This window comes from Vigna unguiculata, chromosome 1, assembly GCF_004118075.2.
Source record: "Vigna unguiculata cultivar IT97K-499-35 chromosome 1, ASM411807v1, whole genome shotgun sequence".
Taxonomy (NCBI): Eukaryota; Viridiplantae; Streptophyta; class Magnoliopsida; order Fabales; family Fabaceae; genus Vigna; species Vigna unguiculata.
Window position 1 is genome coordinate 40,820,784 of NC_040279.1, and position 16,398 is coordinate 40,837,181.

The following is a 16,398-nucleotide window of genomic DNA, read 5'->3' on the forward strand; positions in this document are numbered from 1 at the left end:
AATCACTAGAGCTTTGGTGGAATGGAAACATTTTCAGACTTTGCTATCATGCTTTATTGCTGAAACTGGACCTGTCAAAATTTCTTAAATATAGATCTGTTCAATTCAGACAAAGTTCAATAGTCTTTTGGAACTATAAATATAGATACAATGGCATCCGTTATTCTGTCTTTCCGGCTTCCATAGTTGACCCTGAAGAATGAAGAAAATATGATCACATGTCACAAACACTCCGCAACGTTTATTTCCTGCATCTTCACACCATTTACACGAACTTTTTTGGTACCTTTCTAAATAACGCTCTTTGTTTGGCCCTGTTGGCTTAATCTTTAGATTGTACTGATCATTTGGCAGACACGTCCTAAATAAAATAGACTTTAAAGACAAGCGCAACTATATTTTGTGCCAAATAAAATTTCCTAGATTCTAAACTTCAACATCACAAGCGGCTCTATTACAAATCAAGGTCAAGTTTAAACTACACAAAACCATAGAAGCTTGGAAATCTAAAAACATGGGGTGTCAAATATTGGAACTTCAAATAAGAGCAAAGCCATCAGCTCTCTGCCTAAGTCTCAACGTCAGATATATCAACACCAATGTTCCGAAACTTGACCTGCAGGATTTGATCAATTTCACGTATGGTTAATTGTAAAACGAATAAGAAAAACTGAAAAGAAATTGTCAAAGATAGAAAGTAGAAACAATCAGTATCAGTTGGTAATCATTTCAGATAAGGTAAATGTTTAACAAAAGCTTAATACAGATCAAATTTCTGTGTAGACAGGGAAACCAGATACACCGACTATAGTTGTCTTAGATGCACTTAGATAAATTTGTAAGAGCATTTCTTTCCATACTATAAGCACTTTTATATGGCAAATCAAAGCCTAGAAGGATGGAAAAACAGACACTCAGCTGGGAAGATCAGTTGCTCGGATGAACATAACACCAAAAACTTGACATGTAAATCCTGTCCCCTAATGTTTAGCATGGATGGTAGGGAATGCTTTAAAGCTTTATGGAGGCTGAGAGACTTTGTTCTGGAGGTCAATTACCGAGTGAGTATTGTGAATGATGGATACGGATGAATGATTTATAAACTTAACCAAATTAATAACATCCTGATGCTGGTAACATTGACTAGACTAGGAATGATTTTTTTTAGTGTATTCCACTAGTTAAATGTTCTTTTGATTGAGCTTTCCATAATTATATATATATTTGACAAACAATAAATTGAGAAATTTTTACCTTCAATGATACACATGTTTGGATTATAGAAGTGGCATGGAATCTCTCATGAATGCAATTATGCATTCCACAAGTAGCATGTCTCATGAACGCAATTATGCATTCCAAAAGTAGCATCTCTCGTAAACTCCGAAAATCACGAGATATGCAACGCAGAGCAGCAATTTGCCCTCTTTTTATCATTCATTAGGTTTTAAAGAGTAGGTATAGTTTGGCAAGAAAAAATGTCAATCTTTCTATGGTCAACATGAAATTTATGTAAACATATAAATAAATAAATAACTAGTTTATAACTTTGGTACATTCATCAAGAAGCACCACAGATATATAATGTTATGTAGAGTCAAGTAAGAATAGATATACATATACTATTTTGTTATAATCGTGAAAAATACTACCCATTATAATAGAATATTTATATAAAATACCTTACCAGAAAAAAATAGAATATTCACATGAAATAACAACTAAAATTTTAGTATTGAAGGACAAGTTTAGTACATGAACTTACAATATTGAAAACAGAAGCGCAACTTTTCTGGAATCAAACGAGGCAGCACGTTTATATCTTCTCCATCTGTTACTAGGTAAATCATGTAGCTTCTCAGAGATTGGTTTATCTGTTAATTAGAAAGTATGAAAGTTAGACATGCATCTGGATCACTTACCTTCTGAATTCAAGTACACAAAAATGTAACAGTGTGTTCAGGTACAAGAAGGGAGTAATTGCTAGTTTGAACATGGAAAAAATGGGTGGGAAGCCAAAAAGAAAGATAACAAAATTTCAAATTATATAGCACAGCAGATTGTAAAGGCTTCACGAAGTAACTAACCATTTGAACCAAAAGAACTATATTGGACAATTTGAATTTTGACTGATACCCTTGTCTTCAAGTTCCAGTTGAACATATCTATTCTTAACTATGGTATTTCATATGTTTGTTAAGGTCAGGTCAGAACAAAACCCAAACCCACTTATATTTTACTGCTTTGCTTTTGAGATGACAAGCAAACCTTAAATCGTGTCGTTGCTTCACAGGACCAGTCAAAATTATAAAATCGGCTAAAAATATGTTTTAGTTGTGTTTACACTTTTGAATGACAGAGTAGAAAGTTCTCTATTCCTTGTTGTTACACGAGAGGCTAGAATTATTTATCAAAATGTTATATGCATATATTCTCTGGTCAAGCAACCATCTGTGTTGCATGGGATAATACTTCCTTCAGCTCTAAACTATTCTGATTGCTCTCAGAAAGTCACTACTCTCCCTTCCATCTAATCATACTACCAGTAAAACAAAAATATGAGCTTATCTGTATTGAAAAAAATTAAGGTACGGTACCCAAAAACAACAGACATACCTCTTGGATTGCTGACATTCACCAGACTCTGCATAAGTTTTCCTCCTTTGAAACTTGATTCTCTCCACAGCACACTCTGCAATATTGTAAAATACCAATCCTCTTAAGAGAATACACACGGTGACATTTGTGTATGTGGCTTTATAAGGGCACCTGTTGTCTGTTATGTGATATTTTAAAAAATAACTGTCAAGAAGATGAGTTTGAGACTTACAGTCGGTGAGTTTCCAGTTTTAAAACATTCAACTGTCTCTTCATAAGATTCATGTGAAACTGAATTTCCATTCACACAAGGAATATCAATCGAGCACTGAGAATACACATCATCATTCTTCATTTGAAAATCAATGCAGTTTTGGCAATTTATGGGAGAATCTAAGCACATTGGACTTTTAGCTTGATTAGGAACCTCTAAGATGCTTAAGAAAGCTAGTGGTGAAGCACAGTTTTCGCTTTCATCTTCCTCAGGCAACACAGAAATACTATAAACATCTCGAGCCTGCCAGAAATGGAAAGGGCGTGAGTTTCTAAAATATCATGTTTTTAGCTACTTCCAGAAAACCATTTATGTCATAAAAATGGTCAAGTGGTTCAAAATTCAAATATGAAAGGAAATTAATATATTGACAGTTATAGAAAAAGGATCTTCAATGACTTACATTTCAGGGTAACTAAAAACCCAAAACTAAAAGGAATCTAGGTCCAAACGTTTTCTTTTATAATCAGGACAGATAAGAATACCAAAATAATCAATGTGAAGCATGATTACATAAAAGATTTTGATCCTCTCTCCTCAGTCTTATGGTTCTCAGTAACATTAACTGTTACCAAAAACGTAGGGTAACATGTATCTCCTGACACCCTGGACCCGTCAAAACTTAAAATGCCAATTAGCACAAATGGTTTGGTTTTCCTTCACATCAGTTCTTTCATGCGTCTACCAGAAGAATAATGTTTTAGCTTCTGTGTATGGATGCAAATTAACGGGGTAATTTGGTTATACATGCATGTTGGACATGAATCCAAGCACGCACTAAGCTGACTTTAATGCACTGTTTCTCCCATCTCAACTCTAACCAAACACATACTTATAGAAGATAAACCCGATTAAAAACTCATTACAACCATTAAGCGACAAAAAGATTCCCTAAACTAGAAAATTAATTGATAATTCGGTAAAAACAAACAGTAGATCAGTGCATGAGAAAGCAAGAACCAACATGTGAACTGTGCAATCCAGCTGGAAGGGAAGAATCTTCAAACAGTATCGGCGGAATCTCTGAAGTGGAGGAAAAAAACAGGATGAAGAGCCATAAAAACCAAATACATTTCTACAACACACAACATTGCTAAATGATCTAATTTAGCACAATTACCTAGAGGAAACTGTTGGTTAAGATCGCCACTAGTTGGTTTATTATGTAACTTCAAACCGACAGCGACATTTCCATTCCCGTCCACAAACTCCCGAAATTGATGTTCTCTCTGCAACCAAGCCACGACTAGAGATGAAAAAGGAAACAACCAAATCTCACTTAACTACGCACTAAACAATGTGACTCGTAAATCAATAGTGAGCGATAGCTTATAGAGCGAGAACTTTCAACCTAACGCGATCTAAAGAGAACAGCTCAATCCATGCATCTTAAGTGAGACTCTTGGCAAATCAACTTGAATTCTAAACTGTAAAGTAATGAATGCAAGCTAGAACGAAAATCGTGCGGTTTCACTTTCTCACGTGACTCTCGCTCGTCCTGACTTTTCAACCTTTCTTTCTTTTTCCATCAAAGCTGGAAAGTAGTTAGTTCCGCATTTCACACAAACGTCGATTTCTTCAACCAGTTAGCATTCAGGAAGTAACAGCCAAAACAAGTTGGAAAAAACGCGACACGAGTTGAGAATCCGATTCAGATAAACAAAATGTGGAAAAAGTAGCAGGTGAAGTCAAAATCAAAATGCAGCTTAGAATTAGTAATTAGAGAGATGATTGAGGTTTAGGAGAGGATTGAGAATGTTACCTGAGCGGAGGAATCGACGGCCATTGATGGCGTGAAAAGAGAGTGTTAGGTTGTTGCGAGGAAGAGGGAAAAGGGAAAAGTGAGAGGAAAGAGAATGCAATTGAGATTGGGATTGGAGTCGAATTTGAACGTTACATTGTTATATTATTAACGGAGGAGCTGAACCGAAGACGAAGGTCTGAATTTGTTGGAACTCCACTACACATCGCATACATACATACATATCATAGTACCCTACAGTGTGCGCGATTTGCCATTAAGACTTCTGACTACGACGTCGACCATAACGACAAACACCTTCATTTCTTGTTCTGACCATATTGCCCCTTCATTTTCAGCCTTTTTCATTTTTTAACAGTACCATTTATGGAATACTACTGGTGAATGTAGCGGTGGTCCTGTTGGTGCCAAAAAGCTATAATAAAAAAATGAGGCGCAAAAACCAAAACTTCACTTCATAGATTTGGTAAAAAAGTTAAAAAAGTTATTAGTAAATACTTCGTACAACTTTAATGACAGAAATTATAAAATTAAATGAATTTGAATTTTTTAAATGAAATTTTAAATCCGACTGTTATAAATAGAAAGCGTTATTAAAATAAAGACTTTATCCGAAACAATTAGTCAAATTCTCTATCCAAAACAATTAATGACAGTTCAAGTTTGGTCATGTACTTTTACTGAAACACATAAATATATTATAAAAATATGTTGGTTTATTTTACTCTTTTGTAAATAATTTTTTTGGTCTTTGTAATATTTTGTTTTTTTAGTCCTTATAACATTAATTTTAATCTAAGATATATACTTTTATTTTAGTTTTTATAAATATTTTTCTATTTTAGTCCCTAAATATTCTCATAGTTTAACCTAAAGTTAACATCTTTACAGTCTTATCATATAATCACATAGTTACCATTGAAATTAATAGAAAGAATTAACCCTGAAAAAAAAATCAAAAAGACAAAAATGAAATAAAAAGTAAAAACCAAAATACGAGATCAAAACTTCATTAAGTCTGTTATATTTTCTTTGACCTCTTTTTACGGGATATTTTGTTCACATAAAACCACCTATGTGCTTAAGATATTTTTATACATATTAAAAATAATAGTAAATGTTTTGTTTATTGAATTTTTTTTTCAATAGACGTGTCACTTTATCTATTTATGAGAATATCTCTGGCTCATAGAAGTTGTTTAGCTAAGTTCTTTAACGTGAGTATCACAAATACAAGTTGTCTGAAATTTAAGAAAATTATTTATAAAACAACCTCTCTTTAATGAACTCACAAACCAATTCTTATAGAATCCAAGTTAAATATTACTTTTATGGATAAAGAAAAAAACTCCATTAAATACTTTCCAAATATGGATGAACTTATTAGAAAACAAACAAAATAAGCATTAATGAAAACTAAAAATAACAATCAATTTAATCTAAAAAAAGAAAACCATAATTATTTTAAAAGCGGTGTAGTGTAGCTGCCTTGAAACCCGAAAAACATTTATAGTATAACAGAAAGTGACTAAAAAGATATCATCATAAATGCAAAAAAGCAATAAAGTTAGACTAATTTTAGGGACATAATGGCCCAATTGATATATTATGGGGCAAATTAAAGATTAAAAACTAAGATGGCATATGGAGGAGAGAAATGGTAAATAAATGAAATTAAAGTGTTTGATTTTTTATATACTAAAAAAAGTGAAGGGGGCAAAAATGGAAGTGTGTGTTGTTTGTTATGAATGCATGTGATGTGAGTAAAGCTGTGAAGAAAAAAAGGTGCATTGGGTGGCACGGACAACCAGACAAACAGAGTCACGGGTTTACTAACTGTTCCATCTCAACCCGTGGTGGATTCATCTTGTTCTACATTCGTCTTTCTTTATTATCTCCATTCTTATTCTTCTATACATACACATATAAAGAAAATGACACTCTAAGCCACTAGCACCACTTTTTTTTTTTTATTATTAAAACACTTATTCCTTTAATATGATACAATTATATATCTTCCAACGTATCTGACCTAATTGGAAAAAAAATTGAAAGCCGTTCTTTTGAATGAAAAAATAATTATATAATAATGTCCATCACATGCAACATAAAATTAACTATTTTAATTAAATTATTTTATTCAAAATTTTTGTTAACTGATGTATTTAAAATAACTATTACTAAATTAATAATATTTTTTATAATGTTTACATTTAAAAATTATAATTTAACAATATCTTTAAAAAAATTATCAATCACTCACTACCTAATTACCTTAATCTCACCTGAATTAATTTAACAGGTGTGACTTAGGATTTTGTTACGCGTGCGTGTGTTGCATTATTGGATGTTGTTTGTGAGAAAGGTAGACAACAGACACACGAGACGGCGTTTAATATGTGACGGTCAATGATGTATGGGCCCACCCACCCTCCCCAAGGTTACAGTCTTGCAGATCCACCACCGATCAGACATTTAGGCCCATTTCATTAATACATAATCGATATTCAAATCTTGGCCCATTCCACATCTTATAGGGGAAAGAGTAATTCCGTATGTATTAATAATTTTTTTCACAAACCTTATTACTATTTTATTAGAAGTATTGAATGCCAACAAAACATGGTCAGTGTTTCTATATTTTAATAAATAAAAAAATTAATATAAATATGTTATTAAAATATTAAGAATGCTAATAAACTGTTCTTGTGAATGAAACATTATTCAAAGTGTTCATATGTTAAATCTTATAAATATGTGTATTTTTATTAAGTATTTAAGATAATTTTTATTTAAATAATCTACCGTTTGATTTTTTTCATTAATAAATTATATATGATTGTTGTTTTTGTTTTTTAAACTTTAGTTTATCTATTAACTTGTGTCTTTTCTTTTCTTTTCGATTTCTCTTATCTTATGGGTAAACTCATTTTTATTGGTAGAATGAAAGAATTAACCACTAAATTAAAAAATACAGAAGATAAAAGAAATAAATTAAGGGAAAAAAATTAGGGAAAAAAGTAACAATACATTACCCTGTTGATAGAAAACAACAAAAACAAATAAATCTAAATACTCTTAATTAAAAATATTCAAATTTATAAATTATTTAAGTTTAATTAAATTTAAAATATATATTTCATTCAAAACTTGAACTCCCACATCATCTCTTGGCTGGTTAAGGCTTGACCCGCTCTGCAGATTTCAGTGATCCACTGATATAATGAGCACCCCTGGCATGTTTCAAGGTCTTCATTATTTTAATAATTTAATTTATTTATATGTCAGTCTTGTTTTCTACACACATATCTAATTACATCTTGCTAATGAATGTCTGTTATCCATAAACAAAATATTAACATGATATCGGAAAGGAAAGTTTTGTTAACAAAACAATGCACACGGCAGCACCTTAATGAAATTTGTCAAAGTATCATAGTCATGGAAATCATATGATATAATTAAAATGTAACATGTTGGTTTGCTTGCTTGTGCATCATGGTTTCATTACTTACTGCAAATTTTGTATGCAGAACGCATTTTTCAGCTGAGTTTGGACTTTTGTTGCACCTGACAAGAGACGTGAGTAATGAAACTGAAATAAATAATTCATTGGAATGCACAAACCTTTCTGAATCATAGCAGCGGTTCAAGGTGTTTCTTGTGTGGTTGAGGGAAATAAGGGAGAAGGGAACATGAAAATAATAGAGTGGTTGCTGAGAAAATAAATGCTGAGAAATAATTTAAATATTCATTGATCTAAAATATTATTATTTTTTTCCTCTCTGTTTGTATTGCTGTATCCAAAATATTTCTGGTTTTTCATATACTTCTTGTGTCTTGCACTTTTCAAGGTGTGATCGAGAAAGACTTTTTCTCATGTAGCTCACTCCATCAAAGTACACCAATATAAGTCGTTATAGTAGTAGAGGGTGAACTGGTCCAGAATAGGACGGTACCCGAACACCTTGTGGTGTGGTCCAAAGTTTTTGTTATCTTTTGCTTTCAATGTTTGTTCCCTTTTCTACTTTGGCTCTCTGCTTGTTTATCCAATTCTACGATCAAAGCGAAATTGGTTTGGGTGGAAATAAATCAAACACATGAGTGTGATTCCAAAAGAAGAAGATAAGAATCAAACAGGTGAAAGGTTTCAGAAAAGTTTAGGCCTTTTGGCCAAGGTGTAGTCAACAAATCAATAGGTTTCAGACAGCGAGTTTCTGTGGATAGGATTCAAATTTCAGATTTTAAGGTATACATATACATAACTATCTTTAAGGGACTATGCATATAACAGGATCCTACGTGTACGTGCCAAACTAGATCACTTCATTTCATATCTTACTTTACCAGACCTAATGCCTTAAGATAAAACGGTGGATACTAAGTGTTTCTAAATTTATATATATATTTCTAAAGGACACAGCACAGACTAAATGTTTCTAACTTTAACTAGACAATAGTAAAGCCTAGTCTTGTAGGCATTGCATTTTTCAGATATTTGTGAAGGAAGAGGGTAGTTTGATGAGGTCTTGATCATGAAGAAGTTTTGGACGGAACATATTCTTCTCATGTCTGCATGCACTTGTTAGAAGTAAACCTCCAAGAGCTTAACTTTTGTTTATGCAGGGTTATTGAAGAATGGAGATAGCCGAAGAGTTGTCATATTTTAACCGATATAACTTGAAATTAGATGTTTAGGAGGAAAGGAGAATGCGGTACATCTTTTAATTTTTCAACTACCGACAAACAATTTATAGAAGAAAATGCATAACATTAAAATGTGATATTGTTGTATACAGAGTGTAATAAAAGTATAAGATGTGTGAATCAAATCTGGAATAAAATATTAGAGTGTTTTTAGAAAGGCAGTTCTTGCATTCTTATAATGAAAAATATAGAGAGCGTTGTGATCCCCCTTGACAGACATTAAAACGTGGAGTGAGGTGAAGTACAGACGAGTGTAGCATTTACAGAGCAGAATGCTTTAATGTGATTATGAAAGCACCCCACCCAGCAAAGAAACAGTTAGAGAACAGAGGTTCCCATTTTCGTACTTGAGCCTCGTTTTTTAACTTGAAAAATAAAGAGCAATATGATTTACAGCCTAACACAACACAAGTATGACAACACCACGCTACCATGGTCACTAGTCTCGCAAATACAATCTCAGTTCAGACAATCTTGGATCCACCTTCCAACAATTATGACAGTGCAGAAGCTGTCACCGGAAACCTTATTCCATTTGGATTCTATGTTTGCTAATCAGTAAAAGGAAAAAAAATCATTTCCTTAATATTTTAGTTACAAAGAAATCATTATGACTGAATTTTTTATATATATACCAGTGTAAATACAGATGTTATCGATATGGAACATTGTAATTCTAAATATTAATGCCGCTCTTTAATAATTGTTCAAAAGAATTTGGAGTCAGGAGATTTTCATTTAAGTAGATTGTTTAACGTTTGATTTTAGGTTTTGGATTAATTATCCGATAGGACTCGATTAATTTTAAATCCTTATTCTATGCATATCTAAATTTTTTACGGTAAATTATATATTAGATTGTGTAAAATTGGGCAAAATTGATTGTGGTGAGTTGGCCCCAACCTAACTTGGTTTCTCTTTGTTGATGCAGTAGGCATGGCTACCCTAATTGCCCTCCTGATTAGTAAGTTGTTAGAATAAAAATGAAAATAATAAACGGATAAAAAACGTCAAATTTTATTTACGCACTCACGGATAAAAAAAATACTACAATATAACTTTGAATTATACATGTCGATTAAGTTATATTCAGTTATTTACTACATATAACTCCTCAAAACAAAGCTAGGTCCATCCCAGTAAAACTTAAATACTGATCAGACAGGACAGGACTTGACATTTCATTGTGTTTCTATTGATTTAACGATTAAAATCGTGATTACACTGTCGGCGAAATTGATATACACTGCTCTTATTGCTAAAGAAAAGAAAGAAGGGGGAAAGGACAGTGCTTCCACTATCCACTGTACATGTCGACCGCTAAGTATACATTTTCACAACCCGTATCCTCTCGTTAAATCGCGTATAACTCCTCAAGCAGGTTTAATAAAATAAAGAAAAATAAATAACCATAAACAGATGAAAAACACAAGTCCAAATGATTCAAGTACCTAAAACTCGTTAGGCTCCTCCTTCTAGTTCCTGTTACCGGAGCCAATGCTCTCATAGAACAAAATGTAACCATGGTCTGTATTGCTGGAATACTCTTGCGATGACCCAAAAAATGTCTGAACAGCAGACTCATCAATCATCTCAACATTTTCGTCATCAAAAAATAACCAGTGGTTGTGGCTTTTCACAAGGCTTACATAATGCCCGTGGTTGGGCCCACTCCCAACATGAACAACTACTGCAAATAGAGAATACTCAATATCTGCATCTTCAACAGTATCGCTTAATTTCAGCTCTAGAGGGAAGACAACCCTGTAAGACAGCTTCTTGTAGCGTCCCAGCTGTTCAATGTATTTAAAACGCTTAAGGTGTATGACCAAGACGTGAGGTGGTTTCTTTATCTTCATTCTCTTCTGAGCTTCTTGCAAACTAATAATAATAATAATAGAAAGTTCACACCTTGGTTATCAGACCAGTAAACAGACAAAAAATAAAACAGACGATACTACATTGGTCTTTTACACACCGCACTAACAACTATCAAACCTCATCTATATTTTGCCCACTACCCAGAAACATGACGTCATAGTATTAGTAAAAAATCATTTATAGCAATCTATTTTTAATTAAAAGGAATGACAATATGCCAACAAATAATATATAACTTATAAGCCATTTGAAATCTCTGCTTCATAACCAAAAAAAAATCCTCACTTAAACAAGCAATAGAAAGGTTCAGCTATGCACATAATTCAAATTAGCTGAACTGACCCTTTTCTTTCACAATCGATCTTATGAAGCCGTGTGTAACAGCTGACGCTACAAAAGTATTCAGGTAATTATAAAATCAAAGTTAGAAGTCAAGTTTATACCTGCAGCACTTGTCACAAAAAAATTTGTCTTCAGCATTCAATGTCTCCGTTGAACTGAAGTTCTTCAAACAACTCGTAATTGAACTATTTTGTTCAATATCAAGGCTCAAGTCAAAAAATATTTCATCCCTAGCTGTCACAGTTTCACAACGCAGGCACCTAGTTTCGTTGGTGAGAATTCCCTGACCAAAACAATTCACAAAAATGAGATTCCTAAAGGGTGACGAGAGGGAGGGAGTGCAATAGATTTAATGCAATACAAAGTTCAAGTTTATAGATATTCCAAGCTTTGCACAAACAACACAGTGGGACAGTTATCGGGTGCTGCTTGGAAGCTATTGTAAGTTAAGTAACTGCGAAAGAGTTATTTACCATGTTTTATAACAGTTATACATAGATTCCATAAATAGGATATGTGACAGATTATTAGGAGTGTGCATATTCAATTGCTATAGTTGGTTTTAAGGAGTGACGACTTGGTGGGCCTCTGTTAGTGTCATCATATATTCTGGCTTAATTCCTGAATTCTATCAATAAAACCTTATAGTTTGTGTCCAAACCCTTACGTTTAACACAACATACTAAAATAAAGACATTAAATCACCTGAAAATTTTTGTGCACCCAAGTAACTAAAGGCTCTTTTTAGAGCCATTAGGTAGACCATTATTAGGTCCATTTGCAGCCTTTTCAGAAGGTGGTGATGTTTCTTGATCATTTTTTGCAGCCTTGGCCTCTCTCTCCAGAATGTCAACAAGTTCATTTAGCAAAAAGTTCAAGAATTCGTGAGCATCCTACCAAAAAAATAGAGTAGATTCACAATGACATTATTGTTTTCTAATCTTAAATGGTGTGTGTGTGTGTGTGTGTGTTTTCAAAAACAAAAACTAGAAGAATAAGAGACATTGTGCAATAAACAGTACACTGACCCAGTAAACAGAGTTAACAATACATTTATAAATAAGGAATGGTATAAACTAAAACAAATTGAGATGTATAAACCCTTTATTTTGAACAAAACAAGTTGTAATTATTTAACCCGATGAACCAAGCTGGAAGATCAATTAAATCAAGGTGCAATGCTCCAAGTTTCAAAAGACTAGCGCATGTATCTAACACTTTAACAAGTTCAAAACACAATTATACAATCAAGATTAATAAGAAGAACACAAATTACAATTGTAAGTTTATAATACATAATACCATTCTGCACAAGGTTAATTCAAGAATCCAATTTACAGTATCACAGCCCATAATTCTCAGTTCTGATCATTAACCATGCCTCAAACTTCAAGTTTCGCTAAGATCTAGCCCATAACTCTCAGTTCCGGTCATTAACCAAGCCTTCAACTTCAAGTTTCGCTACAAGATATAAATCTAAACCATTTTGCTATCAATAGTGCCCCAGTGGCAATAAAATGCTAAGACTAATATTTAGATTGGATGCAACTCACGAGCAGCAAAGTAGGGGCATACACAAAAGGCGTCTGCAAACATAGGATCAAAAACATGCAGACACATAAACATAGCCTATTACTGTACACCTACAAACATTCTGTATTATTACCGTAAAGAAAACAACTCACGAGCAGCTAAGTAGGGACATACACAAAAGGCGTCTGCAAACATAGGATCAAAAACATGCAGACACATAAACATAGCCTAGTACTGTACACCTACAAACATTCTGTGTTATTACCGTAAAGAAAACTAAGTTTCAAATTTCTAGAGTAATCTCTATCTGCTTTGAGTGCCCATTCTTGTCAGTTTAAGTTTAAAGCACATACCTGGTGCATATAGCTACGGAAGAGTTCATTCTGTTTTTTCAACCTCTGAACAAATCGTTTGGGAGCAATAACACCCGTTTTCTTCTTCTGAGAACTTATCTATACCAAACCAAACAATATAGGTTAACCTAGTAGCATGAAAAAAAAAATAAGCAGGTAAGAGCATTAGCTGGAGAAAGAAAGATATAACGCCTGTTTTGTCGTGAAGATAACACAAACTAATAGCAAATCATGCACCACTCAATCAAGTAAGAACTGTGAAGAGGTCTCACGAAAGAAAAACCAAATTTTACCTGTGAAAATAAGTCGGCTAAGCAAGTCAAAAGATTTTCCTCACCATCTGCCAAGCTCTTGTTATTTGCATAATACTCTAGCAATTGTTCTCGAAAAGGAACACAGAAGTATAGTGCCTGCAGACAGAGTAAAAAAGACTAATTTTGTGTAGAACTATTAAAATGGTTACGACGTATTCAAATTCCAACCTAGTATATGTGACAAACTACTGATATCGAAACATAATTCATCAGAATTGGAAGACTTTACGCTGCTGGAAGGTAAGACAAATCCCATGACATTTGTCTATCTATTTTGAATGGCTGGTATGCCGTCTACAATTTTCAGTATTCTTTCCAATTATCAGAAATGACAATTATTTCTGCTATTTATTGAGTAGACCAAATTCAAGTTAAAGACAAGGAAAACAAAGCACATACATTAATGCAATACTCAAAGAAAATGACAATCCACTTTTTCAGTCAATGGAAACAATTTGCTCATTCACACGAAAACAAAATTCAAGGAGGAACGGGGTTTTGAAGGCGTGTATGACAGACGATTCTCAAACGTTTATCTACGTCTTTCAATTCCATCCTTGGTAATTTCTTATTTACATTAAAAAATCCCGTGGCAAACAAGTAAAAATGCCTATTCACATATTCATTCATGAACCAAACTATTGAAAGTTAAACACATTGACCTTCTTTCACGACGACATCGTTTTCCTTACAAGTTTACAACTCAGAGAACACAGTCATCAAAATTTCTCAAAGAGAACCATAAAAACCAAATCAGCCATATAATAATTAATTAATTAATTAATCGGCGATTTCCAAATAACACAAACGAATTCGAAATCGGATTAATAAGTGAGAATCGGCGAAGACCTGCAAAACGCTGTTGCAGTAACAAGTATTGCCGAAATTCTCGAGGCCAAAGTAGCGTTCCCCTTCGGGGAATTGGTCGCCGAGAGCTTTCTCGAGCTTGGAACCCGCAGCACCCATGAGCGCGTCGAACCGATCACCGCGATTCAGATCTTTATCCGGTTCAACTCAGTGAATCGCGTCGCACACCGCCATCGCCGAAGGTTCAATGGCTGTTCCTCTCTTCGCGCGTAGCTTCGAATCGCTAGGGTTTGTTGCGCAGGAAGATGCCTTTCTGTTATCAATGGAAGTGGCGAGAAAAAGAGACAAGGAGGGTTTGGTTGGGAGGAAGAGCGAATGGAGATGGCGAAGCAATGGAGAAAATGCAAAGCAAAACGGCGTTTGAGAAAAATCTTGCGAAAATAAGAGGAGAGGGGAAAAAGTGATTACAGTTTTAGAACGCGCCACTATTGCCCTCCACAATATCCGTGACGTGACAGATTGTGTAAAAACGGTTCTAAGCATCAACTTTCAAATTCAAGTGTGCTTTCATATAAAAAATGTTTCAATATTTGTTTAGTTTCTCCAATTTCAAAGTTTATAATTTGAATCAATATTCTTATTCTTATATTTAAATAATTTTAAAATAAAAATGAATGTGTAGTAATAAAAATATAAAATTGAAACAAATTATCATATGAACAGCTTGCAATTACTATATAAGCAACAATTTTTTGACAGGGTTTTCAAAAGAAAGATAAAACAAACATATTTTAAATTACAATAACTTCAAATATCAATTTTGAATTTGGAAAATTAAATAAATTTATTTTACCTTTTCCAAACTACAAATATATTGAAATAAAAAATGCATACTTTCACATTAAACAATATAATTGACACCAAATAAGATTTACAAAAATACAGGTGTAGTAAAAAAAAAGTGTCACATGTTAATGATGAGGTATCCTAAAATAACTGTCCTATCAATAGATTTAAACTTAGAAAATTATGTTTTACACTTGATAATATTTGAAAAATGAAAAAAAAAAGTTAGTTCCATAGGATTTAATTATATTCTGGAATATTCGTAAACAAAATGAAATGTTTTATAAATCTTTAGGAATAAATTTGGTAGTCAATGAAATTATATTGAAAACATTTATTTAAATAATTACGAGAACTTTAAAAAATGACAAACAAAATTAAAGTAATTTATAATTATATTTTATTATATCTTCAAAATATTATAAAATATGTTATGATATAATTATTATTATTATTGTTATTTTTATTATTATTATATTTTGTTATCGTTGATGATATAGTTATCGACCAATTACCAGACAATCATTATCCGAGGTGTGCGGTCCAATAATTGGGAACCACACGAATCAACCTCAAAAGGACATCACCATAAACACATGTAAAACATAGTTAAGGCAAGTAAACAAGATTAGGCAGTTGTTGGGTTAAGATATGCTAAAACTCGTGGTTTTGGTACTTCGCTAACTAGTGAATTTTAAGTCTCACTAAACACCCATAAGATTGATTTGTATAGTGAAAATTACATCCACTTATATATTGTAAGTTGTCTTATTTCCAATGAATATGAATCTCCAACAATTGAACCTCTACTAATCCTTTTATGGTAAAGCCCCACCAACCTTTCCTATAAATAGAATAATAGGTAGTAGTTATAAGGTTTGCTCTAAATTGATAATAATACAACTAGAATTTAAGATTATACTCTTTTTGACTTGATAGTTGGAGAAGCTTTGAGAGTTACTATATTTTTTTCAACGAGGA

General features: G+C 32.9%; 2 protein-coding genes across 2 annotated transcripts; both read right to left on the bottom strand.

The window, feature by feature from the left end:
• Positions 1-30: 30 nt before the first annotated feature.
• On the bottom strand, positions 31-4,883 carry LOC114183209. The gene is made up of 7 exons (XM_028070143.1): positions 4,635-4,883; positions 3,993-4,101; positions 3,837-3,895; positions 2,831-3,115; positions 2,617-2,692; positions 1,766-1,874; positions 31-616 (listed from the first exon to the last, which is right to left on the bottom strand). Exons 1-7 carry the CDS (start codon positions 4,656-4,658, stop codon positions 538-540), a joined length of 741 nt encoding a protein of 246 aa, XP_027925944.1. The 5' UTR covers positions 4,659-4,883; the 3' UTR covers positions 31-537.
• Positions 4,884-10,510: 5,627 nt separating this feature from the next.
• Positions 10,511-15,110, bottom strand: LOC114192071 (ubiquitin carboxyl-terminal hydrolase 4-like). Its single transcript, XM_028081646.1, is given in 7 exon segments — positions 10,511-11,222; positions 11,666-11,847; positions 12,270-12,310; positions 12,313-12,457; positions 13,451-13,549; positions 13,744-13,860; positions 14,614-15,110. Coding segments are annotated over 7 exon segments (1,107 nt in total). The 5' UTR covers positions 14,731-15,110; the 3' UTR covers positions 10,511-10,816.
• Positions 15,111-16,398: the final 1,288 nt, after the last annotated feature.

Coding starts and splice junctions, on each gene's coding strand:
- LOC114183209 (XM_028070143.1), bottom strand. CDS start 4,658: ATGGCCGTCGATTCCTCCGCTCAG. Junction 2,693..2,830: donor AAACTGGAAACTCACCGACT/GTAAGTCTCAAA, acceptor ACAATATTGCAG/AGTGTGCTGTGGAGAGAATC. Junction 1,875..2,616: donor GAATGTCAGCAATCCAAGAG/GTATGTCTGTTG, acceptor TCTAATTAACAG/ATAAACCAATCTCTGAGAAG.